Source organism: Podarcis bocagei, assembly GCF_964188305.1.
Source record: "Podarcis bocagei genome assembly, chromosome: 8".
Lineage (NCBI taxonomy): Eukaryota > Metazoa > Chordata > Lepidosauria > Squamata > Lacertidae > Podarcis > Podarcis bocagei.
The window spans coordinates 47,035,869-47,051,631 of NC_138133.1; the positions used below are offsets into that span (position 1 = coordinate 47,035,869).

The 15,763-nt window shown below is 40.1% G+C and overlaps 1 protein-coding gene across 4 annotated transcripts in view; it reads right to left on the bottom strand.

Moving 5' to 3' along the window:
- Window positions 1–15,763, bottom strand: part of OSBPL1A (oxysterol binding protein like 1A) — a 69,110-nt gene that overhangs the window by 40,334 nt on the left and 13,013 nt on the right. For all 4 annotated transcript variants that reach the window (XM_081206783.1, XM_081206785.1, XM_081206784.1 and 1 more), the window contains 10 exons: window positions 14,210–14,295; window positions 13,818–13,962; window positions 13,225–13,292; window positions 13,101–13,145; window positions 11,527–11,600; window positions 11,007–11,070; window positions 8,418–8,513; window positions 7,549–7,674; window positions 2,928–3,009; window positions 1,529–1,635 (listed from right to left, as the gene is read on the bottom strand). In XM_081206783.1, the coding sequence (XP_081062909.1) occupies window positions 1,529–1,635; window positions 2,928–3,009; window positions 7,549–7,674; window positions 8,418–8,513; window positions 11,007–11,070; window positions 11,527–11,600; window positions 13,101–13,145; window positions 13,225–13,292; window positions 13,818–13,962; window positions 14,210–14,295 (893 nt within the window). The remainder of the gene's footprint in view (window positions 1–1,528; window positions 1,636–2,927; window positions 3,010–7,548; window positions 7,675–8,417; window positions 8,514–11,006; window positions 11,071–11,526; window positions 11,601–13,100; window positions 13,146–13,224; window positions 13,293–13,817; window positions 13,963–14,209; window positions 14,296–15,763) is intronic.

Below are 15,763 nucleotides of genomic sequence, written 5' to 3' on the forward strand. Positions count from 1 at the left end.
CAAAGGAGGATTCCTCTAGCAACATATTAAGGACCAGCACAACATGGAACATATTTGCTGGTCCCAGGTACTTCATCCTCATCTGTATTTGGGCTGGAAAGACTTAAGGAAAAGTGGGGGTACGTGGAGCTAAGTTGAAAGTATGCACAATTTGTGGCATTGCACAGCATCTTTACCCATAATGAGTCATGTCTGCATTAGTTTTTAAACTGCTGGCTTTGTGGAACTTGAACCATCTTAGGAAGAACCTTAATTCTGGTCTAAAGCAGACAGGATTTTTGACAACTGAATTCTAGCTGAAGTGAGAACAAAGCTATCCTGCAGATTATAAACACAGTCTAACCCAATGTCAATTCTGTCCCCATTTCCTCTGGTAATAACACTACAGGACCTAACATTAGCCACATCAAGGATCCATTCACCTGTTCATCTTCCAATTTAGTATATGTTGCCACCTACTTGCCAGCAATGCCTTCTGCATTCTACACAAGACAAGCAGGTCTATATGAATGCAGATCTAACAGAAATAATGACATTTAAAAAATAATAATCAGTGGGAGAACACTTCAGAGTACTCTACCGCTGATCTGAAAGTTAGTCCCCCCCCCCACCAGAACGAAGCAACATTAAATAGAAAATTCCATCATGAAACTTCTGAATCAATCTTCAATATATTCTACCTGGGCTTAAATACAGACAAGGGTTTCCTATTCCCCAACATGTTAACAGAGCTAATGTAGGTTGATTGTGATCTCCAATTACAAAGTACACAATGTGGGGATTACATTCTGGCATGAACCCATTGGGTTCAATGGTGGATGGGATTGCCAAAGTCGGTATTCCCAGAACCTGCCCCCTTCCCACCCCTTTTTATTTCAACCAAGTAAGTAACTTGCCAAGTTAAATGTGCATAAGTTGTGGGCCTACAGTTCTGCCATTGTGAATAGTGACTGTGCTGATCTTGCATACATTTAAGCTTTAATTCAGTTGTCTTTTGAGTTTTCTTTTTTGCATTTCATTGGCTTTTGACCCCAGTGCTTACAATTCTACCACCTCCCCTCCCCCACATATACATATACCTGCCAACCTTCATGCATTTGAGGAAGTTGACTCATCTATGAAAGCTTACACTATAACCTTAAGGAGCCACAATATTGTTGTTTTTGCTTCCCCCTGGAAGCAGACTGCACATTCCACCCAATATTTCTTCCACTTCTAATCTTTCTTTCTTTTTATCAACTTGACCAGTGTTCTAGAGTTCTATTATCAATGTCTCTCTGCTAAAACTGCATTTGTTATTTGTGAGAACACTTCAGAAGTTTTCTCAGGCTATGAACTTAAGTGACATTGCATTAAATATTTGAAGTTCTTAAGTGTCCAAACCAGTAGGGAATATTGCTCAGCAATCAGAACTCAAGGTTGCAAAGGACAGAAAAGATCCCATCCAAATGATGTTCTTATGTCGTTCTTCTATAGATACTTGCCATTGTTTTGATTCACAGAGAGTATGTCATATAGAAATACTTACCCCTTCTTGCTTAGTGAAGAGTTTGAGACAATTGCTCAGCGCTTCACAAGTTTCTCTTGATGTTTCAGAAACACCTTCAGCTTTCTTGAGAAATGAAGTAGGCATTCCTTTAGAAGAAGGGCAGGTAATATGTGTGTTACTGTTTTATTCCACCCCACCTTTTGTTGTTGTATTAGCTCGTGTAACCAACAAAGTTTATTATTAAAACAGTCTCACAGAAGCATGACCCGGAACTTTCATCCATCAGCCATTCTTATATAGGATACACTTGATATCTTTGACTTGAGAAAAAAGAATGTCTAATTAAAGAACATTTAATTACTTTCTGCTGTAATAAAACCCACAGGTCTTAGCTAGGAGGAAGTACAATTTACTATTAAATTTATGATCACAAGACAGGAGGACAAACCAAGACAGTGCTTTTGATGGGCCACAGTACGACTGCTATTGGACAAGCTCGTGGGAATATCTGAACAGTAACATTTCCTTCATAGCAATTGGATGGCACATTACCACATAACCCCAAATTTGTGTTTCTGAGTCAGCTACAACAACTTCTAAAATCTTGTATCCTCCTGTTCTTCATTTACAAATGTTGCACAAAATTTTGACAGTCTGAGAGCAATAGAAGTTAGAAACATCTGAACACTATAGGCCTGTATAAGAATTTTGTAAGATGAAGTGCTATTCTAACAGCATTGCAGAAAGTTCAGGTGTTTTGGCAAGAGAACTCCAGAATGATAAGGTTGAGAAGGCTGCTGTCCCCAGTGAATTCTTCATTTCTAAAAATGCATTAGATACTGCCTTGACGAAGAAGGTTTTGCAGCTTAAATGCACACCATTTTATGAAACATGAGTACTAAAATACTTGTCAGGTTTACTTTCTTAAAATAAATGCTCGAATTTCACACAGTAGAGGCAACTCCCCGTTTGCGAGGGGGTTGCATTCCAGCTCATTGTGCTCATCGGCAAAGTGCAAGTAAGTCTGATCCCTTCTGCCCAGGCCCCTTTCGGGGCCAAAAATGGCTTGAACACCAGTGGTCATACACCAATCAAACACACGCAAAATGGTCGCTGCTTGTATCTAAACCAACCTGCCCCCTCTCTGTGCATATTGAGGGACACACAGAAAGTGGAAGTTAACCTTTTGAAAAATAGATATTAAACTGTATCAAAATGTGTGAGTTAAATTACTTGCAAACATCCGGACACAAAAGAGCAAAAATTATGCTGAGTATGAGATCAGCTAACTTTGCATCCATTACTAAGGCCTGATTGAAACATCTGGTCAGACAGAACATATTTACTGAGAAACTAGTTAAGGCTGATCTTGCGGATCAGCTTGGAAAGTGTTTCAAAGCAACAAGAGAGTTCCTTATTATGAACGAAAACAAGTCACCTTGAGAAGTGTCACATGACCTAATTATGGTGAGGAATCCAGAAATCTCTTTATCAAGTCTTTGTTGCCATGACTGTGCAACCTGTGGAGAGGAAACAGATATTTACACTTTCAGAATAACGAATCTTAAAGAGTTTCTTTCCAGTTAAACATGACCTACATCATTATAAAACTTTGTGGCAAACTAGGTGACATATGAGAGATGCCACCACAGATCTCTAATCTAAAGGTACCTTTTTAAGAAAAGGAGAAAGAGAAGCAGAAAAGACAGCAGCCATGGAGGAACCATGACTTTTCCCTAAGGAGACAAATATCAGCTTTGGCGGGGATTTACACTGAGGAAATGTCAAGTGTCCCCTCACCGTTCCACAGTGCTAATTCAGGTGTACCTTCATTGCAGTTGCTTGTTTCAAAAACAAAGGGACGGAGATCTGATTACAGATTTCCAATTCTCATCTACTTCGGCCCTCTATTTCAAAAAGAGAGCAGCTGCTCATATTATTTACATGTGAATTTTTACCAAAAAAGTTATCTACAAGTGTTAATCCAGCATTCTTTTTATGTATGGTTTTATTTCTAAAGTGTCACAATATAAAGGACATCCAAGAACCATAGCAGCTCATAAAAAGGGGGGGGGAAGGCTACCCATGAATTTCAGAAGCAATTCTCCTAACTTTCTTTGCTATTTACGAGTTTTACCTTGGCCCTAAAGAGATAAAATAGGTGAAAGGACTTCTTAATGGGCAAACACAGTGGCATAAGCAATTTACTCAAACGTAATAGCATATGCAGTTTACTATAATTCAGAGGCTTGCACACCCTTCTGGATATATTGTTACATGCCACCTCAATCTCTGCAGCAGAGTAGATTCCATGGGTCCAGGCACAGCAGAGATTGTGGTGTCTTTATAATATATGGTTTATTTACCATCTTGGTTAAGTTAACAACTCATACTTAGTGGCCATTATCAGGCTGGCCTGGCAATTGAATCCCTGCTGGATCCAGGGATTCAGGAGGCTTGATGAAATTCTAACACCTATCAGATATTTAGGGGAATCTGGCACTGAGGGATTCAGGGGAATCAAGGCGCCCACATAACATTATTATAGGTTGATCCAAGGAAGTATTATACCTATTTGTTTATCTCAAGTTAGGGGAAGGAACCATGGCCTTCCAAGTGTGGCTGGACTACAATTCTCACCATCTTTGACCATCTGCCATGCTGGCTGAGTCTGGTGGGAGTGGGAATCCAACAACATACTGTAAAGTACAGCTTTCCCACCAGTATGTATTTTGTCCTTTGCACAGTTAGCTTCAGTTAGGCTGCAATCCAGATATATGTCCCATTCATCTCAGACCTAATTTTAAGTAGACATACATAGGCTCACCCTGTTAATAAGCCAATAAATGAATCCTGAGTTTGCCACATTGCTCACCCACACTCAGTGTTTAATAATGGCTATTGCTGATTCTGAGCTATAGTTTATTCTATTGGAAGCGCCATCATACTGGGACAGAACAAGAACAAACACGACATCAATTTCCGAACTAAAGCCCTCTATGGCTGAAGGTACGTCCTCTAGTTTCCAGAAGTACAATTGTTTTCAAGGTGACACAGCTGATGCTCAAATTTCACAGCATAAATTTTTAAGGCACTGATAAAGCAAGTTAGACTAAGCAGAATTATTCACTAGTTGCCCTGAAATGAGCAATGCGCTGTAAGGTTTCTCCAGAAACTATCTGCAACAGTACAGCATGTACTGGCCCTATTTGGAGTTCTGCACATGCTGTAGTTATGTTCTCAGGTATGCCACTTGGAAGATCTGTACAGTATAAAGAAAGGAAATTGGGATGAAGCATGGATAGTAGAGGATGATTACAGGAAATAAAGTAGCTTAAAATTAATCTAAGATACTAGAACAGGAGAATGCAGTAAAACAAGCCAAGACATGAACATGTTTTGCATAAAGAGAGGCAAAAGCTGTAAGAAGCCAAAGAGGTATTAGTTTGGCATGTGTAGTAGTTAACAGCCAGAAACATTGAACCATTGCACCACTGGGGACTCATTTCATTCATTTTTCCCCTCCAGGGTTTTTGTTGGTGCTACTAAACCAAGACCTTCCATTCAGTTTCAAGCAAAGTTTTGCCAGTATTTAGGGATGACCAAACTCATGAAGTTTATTAAGACGTTTTAAAATACTGGAGAAATTTAATCTAATTACAACCCCAATTGGCCACCCAATTTTCAAAAATCGTCAATTGCTTTTCCAAATTAGTACTATTAGTATATGGGACATGGGTGGCGCTGTGGTCTAAACCACAGAGCCTAGGGCTTGCTGCTCAAAAGGTCAGCGGTTCGAATCCCCACAATGGGACGAGCTCCCATTGCTTGCTTGGTCCCAGCTCCTGCGAACCTAGCAGTTCGAAAGCACACCAATATGCAAGTAGATACAGTAAATAGGTACCACTCTGGCAGGAAGGTAAACGGCGTTTCCGTGCGCTGATCTGGTCCGCCAGAAGCGGCTTAGTCATGCTGGCACATGACCTGGAAGCTGTACGCCAGCTCCCTCGGCCAGTAAAGCGAGATGAGCACTGCAACCCTAAAGTCATCTGCGAATGGACCTAATGGTCAGGGGTCCCTTTACCTTTACCTTTACTATTAGTATACCACCTTTCATCTGTAGATCTCAGGACAGTTCACAACATAAAATTAGAATATATAAACCACAAAATATATAGTAATAATAATAACAACAAACCAATAATCCCCCTTCCCACAGGAAGTGTATATTTTTATGCAAGATAAGAGTTCAGATATACATAATCAAATTATTCTTAGGATAAAAAAATTACTAGCACTGCAACTGTGCATTTTGTTAGACTTACTTATTTACCTTATTACTATAATGAAAATCAATTACTGAACTTTTTTTCTTATGCTAGAACTGTTTCCTATAATCAGAGGTTTTCAAATAATCTTTAAATACTGTTGTTGTTGTTTTAAAAAAATACCTACGCAGGTCTTCAGAAATATTTAAACAAAACAGATGAGCTCCCTCTTCTGGCTTGAAGTAGTAAAACCCTCTCCCCGCTCCCCCCCCCACCTCCAGTAAATGAGAAGGTGTTACTCTGGACAGCATCCTGTTTTGAGTGTTACGTTGCTTTAGAAGTGAATTACATCCAGTTAATGACTTAAATGAATGTAACTTAAAGTGACTGTTTTTTCTTGTTTGGTATCCGAGGAAAAGTTAATTACTTTCTTATTAGACAACTTAAAGGCAGGCAGGAAAGTGTTCAGAAGAACTATATCTACCCAATAGCTAGTTTTAAAAAAACCACAGTAGAAGAAGCTAATATATTCTACACACTATTTTAAGTAACACCATGAAGACCTTCAGACCTGGGACATACATGTATATACAGTGGTGCCCCGCAAGACGAATGCCTCGCAAGACGAAAAACTCGCTAGACGAAAGGGTTTTTCGCTTTTGCGTTGCTTCGCTAGACGAATTTCCCTATGGGCTTGCTTCGCAAGACGAAAACGTCTTGCGCTTTTTTAAAAAAGCTGCTTGAAGAGGCGCAGTTGCGACGGACTGTGCTTCAAAAGACGAAAAACATCGCAAGACGAAAAGACTCGCGGAACGAATTCTTTTCGTCTTGCGAGACACCACTGTATATATGTATATGTGAAGCTGTTTTAAAGAAGAGGGAGGAGAAGTTCCAATATGCAGCCAGAAATCCTTGAACTAACAGAACTACTTTGTTGGATATACAGTACTAACAGATGTGAATTGTAAAGTGAAGCACCTTAGGAGTCGGATGCAGGATTAGCTGTTTTACTGCTGTTTTACAAGTATTTGTTTGCCATGTAGTGTCTGTTTGTATATTTCTAACAAAGTATTACCAATATACCACAAGTCTCTGGTGCCGCCCCCAAATCCAAAGGAATTTAAAATGTGTAGCATTATCTGTAAATGTCTCACTTCTTCAGGAAGTGGTTTTTAACTTAACAGTTATCATGAACTGCATGCTCTTTTATACAACTCATGCCAAGACTATTTAGCTGAATGCTGGGCTACAATAGGAATAATGTTAATAAATGAAAAATGAGGAAACAGTAGCAGCACTTGTAGCAGAAATCAAAAGAAGCCCTATATCAACAAGGTCTGCATCTCTCTGAGCTTGATAGCAGTGACGGGAGTGGGAAGCTGAAGAGCTTGTTACAGCAATTCAAAATACTGGAAGTGCATACTCTAGAATCCCCAGATCTGTGCCTCATCCCCAAATCTGGCTGCAAAAGCAAGGAAATTCAACCCGTTGTTGTTCTCATACAGAACAAAGGGAAATGGCAGCTCAAAATGCAAGAGAGTGGCTTAAAGATAAAGCCGTGTGTGTGTGTGTGTGTGTGTGTGTGTGTGTGTGTGTGATAAAGCAAAAGGAAAGCGATTCCTTAACAGACCTTTTAAGTTCTATTATGTACACCTTTAAACCTTAGTTGCACAGACCAAGGCACCTCGTGTTGGTGTATTCCAGAGGAAAGGCCTAGGGTAAAAGTTATCCAGAAATTCAGAGAGTCAAGAAGAACTCTACGTAGCATGAGATACAGAAGCTTTTTCTTACTTTGAGGGAAGCTTGTAACTCAGCAACTGATATTGTGTCATCCTCCTCTTCTTCATCGCTCAGTTGTTCCTGAGTACAATAGTGTGTGCTGTATGCTGAATGGTCTTCTATTGCCTGTACCCAGTTCTGCGGAAAAAAAGGAAAGGGAAAAAAGGGGGGAGGTTTGAGCAGAAAGCAGTACTTGCTAGTTTTTAATTTTTAATAGGGTATAAGTCCACACAAATCACCACGGCTCTTATCTTGAGAGTTTACCAACAGAGGTGACAAAGATGGAGTGGCAAAAGTTAGATAGCAATAAAGGAAGGAAATGGTATGATAAGACTTTTTTTAAAAAAAAGGACTGATCTTGAGGGGGGGGATCTTTTTTTAAGACCAACAGGCAAGCATCTTGTAAGGCATTTCTTAATTAAAGCTTATGGGGCACAAATAGTATATGAATTAATATATATAAGAGCATAAACACTTGTTTTATTTGTCCCTGTCATTTCTCATAGGCATTTCATGAAAAGTTGGGTTTGACCCTGCATGGAGCACTGTGGACATGGGGTGCCTTTAATGTCAGCCTTCCCTAGTCTGATTAGCTAAGGAAGTTGCAGCGAAGTTAAAATACTGGGAGGGAAATTTTCAGGCAGAGTGAGAAGAAGGCAGTTTAGTTATTGCCTTGCTTTCCCTGTGAAGCACAAGGAGTAGACAAAGCAACAACGACACAGCACCATTCATCATAGCAATAAGATAATTTAGTGTGGCATTACAAAAACTCAATAAATTCAGCCCGAAAAGATTCCTATCCAACGACATTTAGGCAAGCAGTGGTTTTGTTCTTGGCTAGAATCCGCAAGTTACCAAGTATCGGTTAAAGAAATACTTACCTCTCTTGACTGTTGATTGGTCTTGGGAACTTTAAAACTGTGAACCGTATTATCAAAGCATTTGATTGAGAAGAGGTTGCCGTCTGTACTTTTTACCTTCAATTGGAAGCAGAGACAGCAGGTCAGAAACAGAAGGTCAGCAAACTGCACAGTGCTTCCTATACAAGTTCCATCTGCAAAAGTGACTAAGTTATTGAAAAATTTACAGGTCAAATCCAGCATCCCTAGTTTGTCTGGACCTTGTTCACTTAAAGCTCTCTAACTGGAAAAAAATGAATAGCAAACTATCAAGCAAAATGAGTTTTGTCAGAGATAATTCAGTTGGTGCATTTGTGTCTCGTTAAATCCATGCCCACTTCATTCTTTCAGAGAAAATTTGGTGCAAAAAAACCCAACAACATCATTCTGAGAATCTGATTTTTTTTAAAAAAAATATCAGATTACTATTATTATGTCTTTACTTCTAACCCACATTTTTCCCTGACAGGGGCTCAAGGTGGCTTACAAATAAAAGAAGAACAGCTAAAAACAGAGAAATAATAAAAAAACCAACCCCCAATCATTAAGGAAACAGTTAAACATCAATAGAAGATACATTAAAAACATATAGATGATTACAATGAAAACAGCACAGCCCTTTCATTAAAAGCAGTCAGTTCCCTGTTGAAAACCCTGTTGAAAGTTTTTATTAATCATGACTGTTAAGGATAGGTTTGAACATGTTATGGGCAAATGTCAGGGTTCGTGGAGTCAAGGTGAGGTCCAGCAGTACTTCCAGTAACCAAAGGGTTACTGGAATTCTATGTTCTCTGTTGTTCTTTCCCCCACCCTGTAACTAACAAAAGAAGAATGCAAAACAGCATATATGCCAACTTGCTTAGTTTTGCATACTGTACAAATCACAGAGCAGAGTCCTCATTTTCCTGCAGCGTTTGCAACCCCTTTGTTGTAATTCTGCTTTTTAATCACAGCCTTGGCATTGTGTGACTGTATTCAAAAATATATTTGGCTATGAATTCTGAGTCCCACTTGGAGGTCATCGTTCTTTACCCCTACTCACAATAAGTTTAAGCTGATGTGTGAATTTTACACAGTAATTTATTTTTAATAATAATAATAATTTATTATTTGTACCCCGCCCATCTGGCTGGGTTTCCCCAGCCACTCTGGGCGGCTTCCAACAAAGATGAAAAATACACTAATATGTCACATATTAAAAACTTCCCTGAACAGGGCTGCCTTCAGATGTCTTCTGAATGTCAGGTAGTTGTTTATCGCTTTGACATCTGATGGGAGGGCGTTCCACAGGGCGGGCGCCACTACCGAGAAGGCCCTCTGCCTGGTTCCCTGTAACTTGGCCTCTCGCAGTGAGGGAACCGCCAGAAGGCCCTCGGAGCTGGACCTCAGTGTCCGGGCAGAACGATGGGGGTGGAGACGCTCCTTCAGATATACTGGACCGAGGCCGTTTTATAAGTTTATTACTGTGGATAGGGCATGTTGCAAAACTATAAGTTGTACTGCTTGTTCCCTGACTGTTAGCCTTTTTAGAAGCTAGGTTGATTTAAAAAATGATACCCTAAAAAAAGGAATGCCCTGGAACACAATGCCCCAACATGTAGAATTCTAGTAGATTTTTCTAAGGAATGGGAGGAATTATCATGTGCCGTAAGTAGAGGATACATAATTCTCCTCAGCTGTTTAAAATATCTATGCCTCAACACTCCTTATAAAGTGGTTCACAAATAAGAATTTCGTGCCTGGCGTGCTCTGGTTCATGGGGTCACAAAGGGTCGGACACGACTAAACGACTAAACAACAACAATAACAAATAAGAACCAGATAATACCATAACGGCTCCATGATCACTGCAGATGGCGACAGCAGCCACAAAATTAAAAGACGCCTGCTTCTTGGGAGAAAAGCAATAACAAACCTAGACAGCATCTTAAAAAGTAGAGATATCACCTTGCCAACAAAGGTCCGTATAGTTAAAGCTATGGTTTTCCCAGTAGTGATGTATGGAAGTGAAAGCTGGACCATAAAGAAGGCTGATCACCGAAGAATTCATGCTTTTGGATTATGGTGCTGGAGGAGACTCTTGAGAGTCCCACGGACTGCAAGAAGATCAAACCTATCCATTCTTAAGGAAATCAGCCCTGAGTGCTCACTGGAAGGACAGATCCTGAAGCTGAGGCTCCAATACTTTGGCCACCTCATGAGAAGAGAAGACTCCCTGGAAAAGACCCTGGTGTTGGGAAAAATGGAGGGCACAAGGAGGAGGGGACGACAGAGGACAAGATGGTTGGACAGTGTTCTCAAAGCTACCAGCAAGAGTTTGACCAAACTGTGGGAGGCAGTGGAAGACAGAAGTGCCTGGCGTGCTCTGGTCCATGGGGTCACGAAGAGTCGGACACAACTAAACAACAACAATACCATAACACCAAAAATAAAAACAGAACAAACTTGGCTAAAAATGTTTGCTCTGTTGCTTGGGTATCTGAACCTGGATATTCCATACCTAAGCCTAACACACTAGCCCATTCTGTCCACAATCATAACAGATATTTCTGAGTTCCCCAGTTTGCTTACTGTGCAAATGGCTTGTGTTAAGTGCTTGCATCCTTGGCGGCGATTACTGTTCCCAATATCAGCCCTTCAAAAGAAGGCAGAACAAATAATTAATCATCATCATCAGTATTACAGCCACCAAAAGGCTTCTGGAGTGATGCAGAATTTCTTTATAGTAGAATGTGATTGGGTGGTATTTGACTGAGTCGTACTTGGAATAAACCCACTGAACTCAGTGGACTTAGACTAATAATAAAATACTACCCATTATATTTACACATGAAGAGTGTTCAGAGAGCTGAAAACAAATGCAAAGGTAGTCTTCCTTGTAATACAAGTCAATCCATCATAATATAAATAAAAACCACATTCTTCAAATATATGGAATGATAAAATTATAATCTTAAGAAATAAATTTCAGCTTATATATAGGTAAAGAAAGTTCAACTTTTCAACCATTTCAAAATCATGTTTCAAAAGCAGATGGTATCAATTTTATACATTCAAAAGGCTTTAGAGAGATGCTCAATTTCACACTTACTGTTTTTGGTACCAGGAGAGGACTCCATGTTCCAGTACTACCCAATATGGCTTCCACCCAAAAAATCTTGAACTCTTAAAAACAAAACAAAAATGGAGTCTATCACCTCAGCAATAGCTGATTTGCCATGTGTTGCTGCATGACAAGCAATAATAAGAATTACTAAGCAGTTTTAATGCTGAACAACACATCCTTAATTGTTTTAATTATCTCAGGAGGCCAGAAGATGACTAATCTGCTATTTGTTCTGTGATACTTGACTGATAGTAAACTGAAGTAATGCTTACTTGAAAACTCCAGCTGGAGCCTGGGAAGGATGAACATTTTCACCTGAGAGGTATAAAAGGCTCCAAGTACAGTTACTACTAGGCTACCCCGTGGACGTTTAGTTAAAGTGAGGATGGGACAATAGCCTTCTTTTCAAGTATATCCCCAAAGCCTGTGACTTCTGGGCCAAGCATCTAGCTCCACCCTTCTGAGCCAAGCATCTAGCTGCACAGGTCATTATAATGCAATAAACTGTAATTGGTTCAATTCTTGAAGTAATATTGATCAGATATGAAGAAAAGATTCAAGCAGCCTATATTTCATACATGTCAGGGAAGTTAAGACATTTTGTCACCCGCTAGCCTTTAAGACAACAATATGGAACAGAAGGGTTATATTAGAAATGGAAGAGCTCAAATGGAAGATATAACCTGGGGCGGATCTACTCTCATGATTTATAACATTAAGGTTGTTCAATGACAATAAAGGTATGATGATGATGATGATGATGATGATGATGATGAAAGAGGCAAGGAATGATTTTGAAGACGTAAGGGTCACATTACATTTTGCTAAGAATGTTAATAATGCTTTATTAAAATATGACACCAGAGGGCACTGCAGAGCACCCAGGAACCAGGTAGGAAAGGGAGCTGCTGTTAGGGATGAATAACGTTAAGGTAATGAACATTATTTAGTTGTATCCAGTGGCGTAGCGTGGGTTGTCAGCACCCGGGGCAAGGCAAGTAATTTGTGCCCCCTAACCTGTGGATTTTAGTAGGGGCAGAGAGCTGCGAGTGCGCCCCCCCAGATGTTGCGCCCGGTGCGGGCGGCCCCCCTGCACCCCCCACGCTACGCCACTGGTTGTATCCCCTGTGACATTTTAGAATGTCAACCTGCGGCCCTCCAGATGTTTTGGCCTACGACTCCCATGATCCCTAGCTAACAGGACCAGTGGTCAGGGATGGTGGGAATTGTAGTCCAAAACTTGTGGAGGGCTGAAGGTTGGGGGTGCCTGTTTTAGAACAATATAGCTAATATTGTTCTAATAACGCTAAAAAGGTCAGCATAAATCCAGCCCCGGAGAAAGGAGACACGTTGGCCTCTGGCCCGCTCCCAAGAGCCATTGCCTTAGCAAAGCAGTTCAAGATAAGGGCATTTATGGTATGAATTCTGCTTCTATCTTGAGAGTTAGTACAGTGAATGAATTGTCTATCAATTTGTGTTATTGCTATGGCTTGAAATAAAAAAACCTCTGGCCAATTAATACATAAGGAGAAGACAAAAAAGGGAAATAAGATAGGCACCTTCCAGAGTAGTCCTTCATATCGTTTCGGAGGTTTGTTGCTCACCTACAAAAGAATTGAGAAATTAAACACAAGTCGACCCACGTTAATGGTACAGATTAAACACACAATCTGCTGTACCCACCTTCCCAATGCCCCCTCCAAGTATGTGTTTCATTTCTGCACCTTGGGCTAAAGCAAGGGGCGTCTGACCTGTTCAAAAGAGCAGACAGATTTACTTCATCGTAGCTGGATCAGAATCAATACAGTTGGCAACTCTGAGAATATACCTTATGTTTCACAGCTGAGAGGAAAAGCAAAGGATGCTCTCTTGGTTTGAGGCATTGTTCAACAGGCATTTTACTCAAGGTATCACAAAGGATTAATTCAAAAATTATTCTACTAAACATAGCCATGCTCAATTTTTTAATGTGAGAATGACATTAGCAACAGAAGTCCTTTCAAGAATGCATCAGACGGTACTGGTTAAGCATATGGGCTTTGTAAGAGCTAAAATAGGATTATTGGGTATTTATTTTCATCGGCATCTGGCACTTATTTACTGGCAACACAAACCCGGATTAAAATTCTCTAATACAAAGCCAATTGACAGTGCTAAAATACAATACTCTAGACCCAGTTAGATGAAAATAATGTTTTATTTTTAGTTAACACATTCACTTTGCTTTTCGTGTGAAAGGGGAAATCTAGAGCTAATAAAATGAAACTTTTACATACCATTTTTGTTCTTTATTTTGGAGTCTGCTCCAGATTTTAGGAGCTTCAAAGCACAGTGCTTATGGCCACGGTATGCTGCACAATGTAATGGTGTATTTCCCACCTGATCAGTGCAGTTGATGTCAGGAGAATTTGACCTGTTTAACTAGAGACAATTATAAAAAAAATATTAATCATACTTGTAATTTTTTGCAGTTACGTTTTCTAACACACCACAGACAGCCGAGCAGAATTATAGACAGAAAGCACAACCAGAGCTCCTGGCCATTCCACTGCCTGAGATCTATTTCCACCATGCCTATTATTTATTTTGATTTAAAAACCCTGTATCTCTATCATTACTTGTATAGTATGGCTTAAAAATATCAAGAGAATGGTAACACAGTATGTACCAGTGCTGTGAGTTTTTCAGTTTCTCCTTCTCGTGCAGCTCCCAGGAGGAGTTCTTCAAGTTTTCTTTCTTCAGTCCTTTCTACAGCTAAGTACAAATAATTAATTAAAACAACATCCTCCCATAGGGAAGTTTCTTTCATTGCTAGATTCCCAATGAAAAAGCAATTAACATTTGTGGGTTCTTCCCTCCTGAGCAGTAGGTCACAGATTTATATTCCCTAAACTTCAAGCCTGTTAATTTCCAGAACAATATAGACCAGCTCAGCAGTAGAGCTGATGTTTTGCATAAGGTAAAGGGACCCCTGACCATTAGGTCCAGTCGTGGCCGACTTCTGGCGAACCAGAGCAGCGCACGGAAATGCCATTTACCTTCCCACCGGAGCGGTACCTATTTATCTACTTGCACTTTGACGTGCTTTCAAACTGCTAGGTGGGCAGGAACAGGGACCGAGCAACGGGAGCTCACCCCGTCACGGGGATTCGAACCGCCGACCTTCTGATCGGCAAGTCCTAGGCTCTGTGGTTTAACCCACGGCGCCACCCACATCCCTATGTTTTGCATACATAAAGCCAAAAGTCCAGTCCCCAGTATTTTCCAGTTAAAAGGTCCTAGTAAGCAGGCTTTGGAGAGTCTCATGCAGGGAACACACTACATCTTTGATTATCTGGATAGCAGCTTTAACCGAACCTGCTTTTATACCCAGATCATATCCATAGGAACAGGTTTGTACACACTCAGTTCATGCAAATGATGTCCACCCCCACGGCGTGCAGTCATAAGAGTGCAGCTATTTGGCAATAGTGCTATCAGCATTCATCTCTGCTTACAGAGGAATTCAATGGCAAATGCTAACCAACAAGGTTTATTTCTTTGAAACTAAGCGCAAACTGAAATTCTAGAAGACCAAGCAATGCAAAACTGAGCAACTCCTGCACTCAGTATCCTGCTAAGTAAGGGTTAACTCTAAATGCAATACTGGATAGCGAAAGTCAATTGTATCATAATATAATCTTTATTATTTCTCTCCACAAAATATAGACGCTATCTGAATCATATCTAAGCAGGTTTGCTATCTACATAAGTACTGTAATACAATTTCTAATCATTCCAAGGCTTATATGTATTAAAGATCATAGAGTCTTAAAACAACTACAGGGCTTTGATTACGTAGCCCCTCCACCAAAAAGAAAAACCAAAAAGAAATACAGAACATAAAGTTTGACACAATTTTAGTGGAGCTTTCCCCAGTCAGCCATCCCAAAGCACTTCTATCCCAAATTACAACATAATTATAAATGCCACAAACTAATGGGAGTGTGTCCTAAAACAAAATACTGGTGGATTTTATACTTTTAATAGCAGCTTTCCCCAGTAACACACTCTTTTTACATAAGACCCTTTGCTCACCTCTTCTATGCCCAAACAGTTCTTTCCTTCCCTTTTCCTGCTTCTGCCATACTACAACTCCCAGCAAGCAGTGCTTCTAGCCCTGTGAAGTAGAGACAGTACTATCTCTAATATCATCTGTGCTGGGAATGCATCTTTTTAAAAA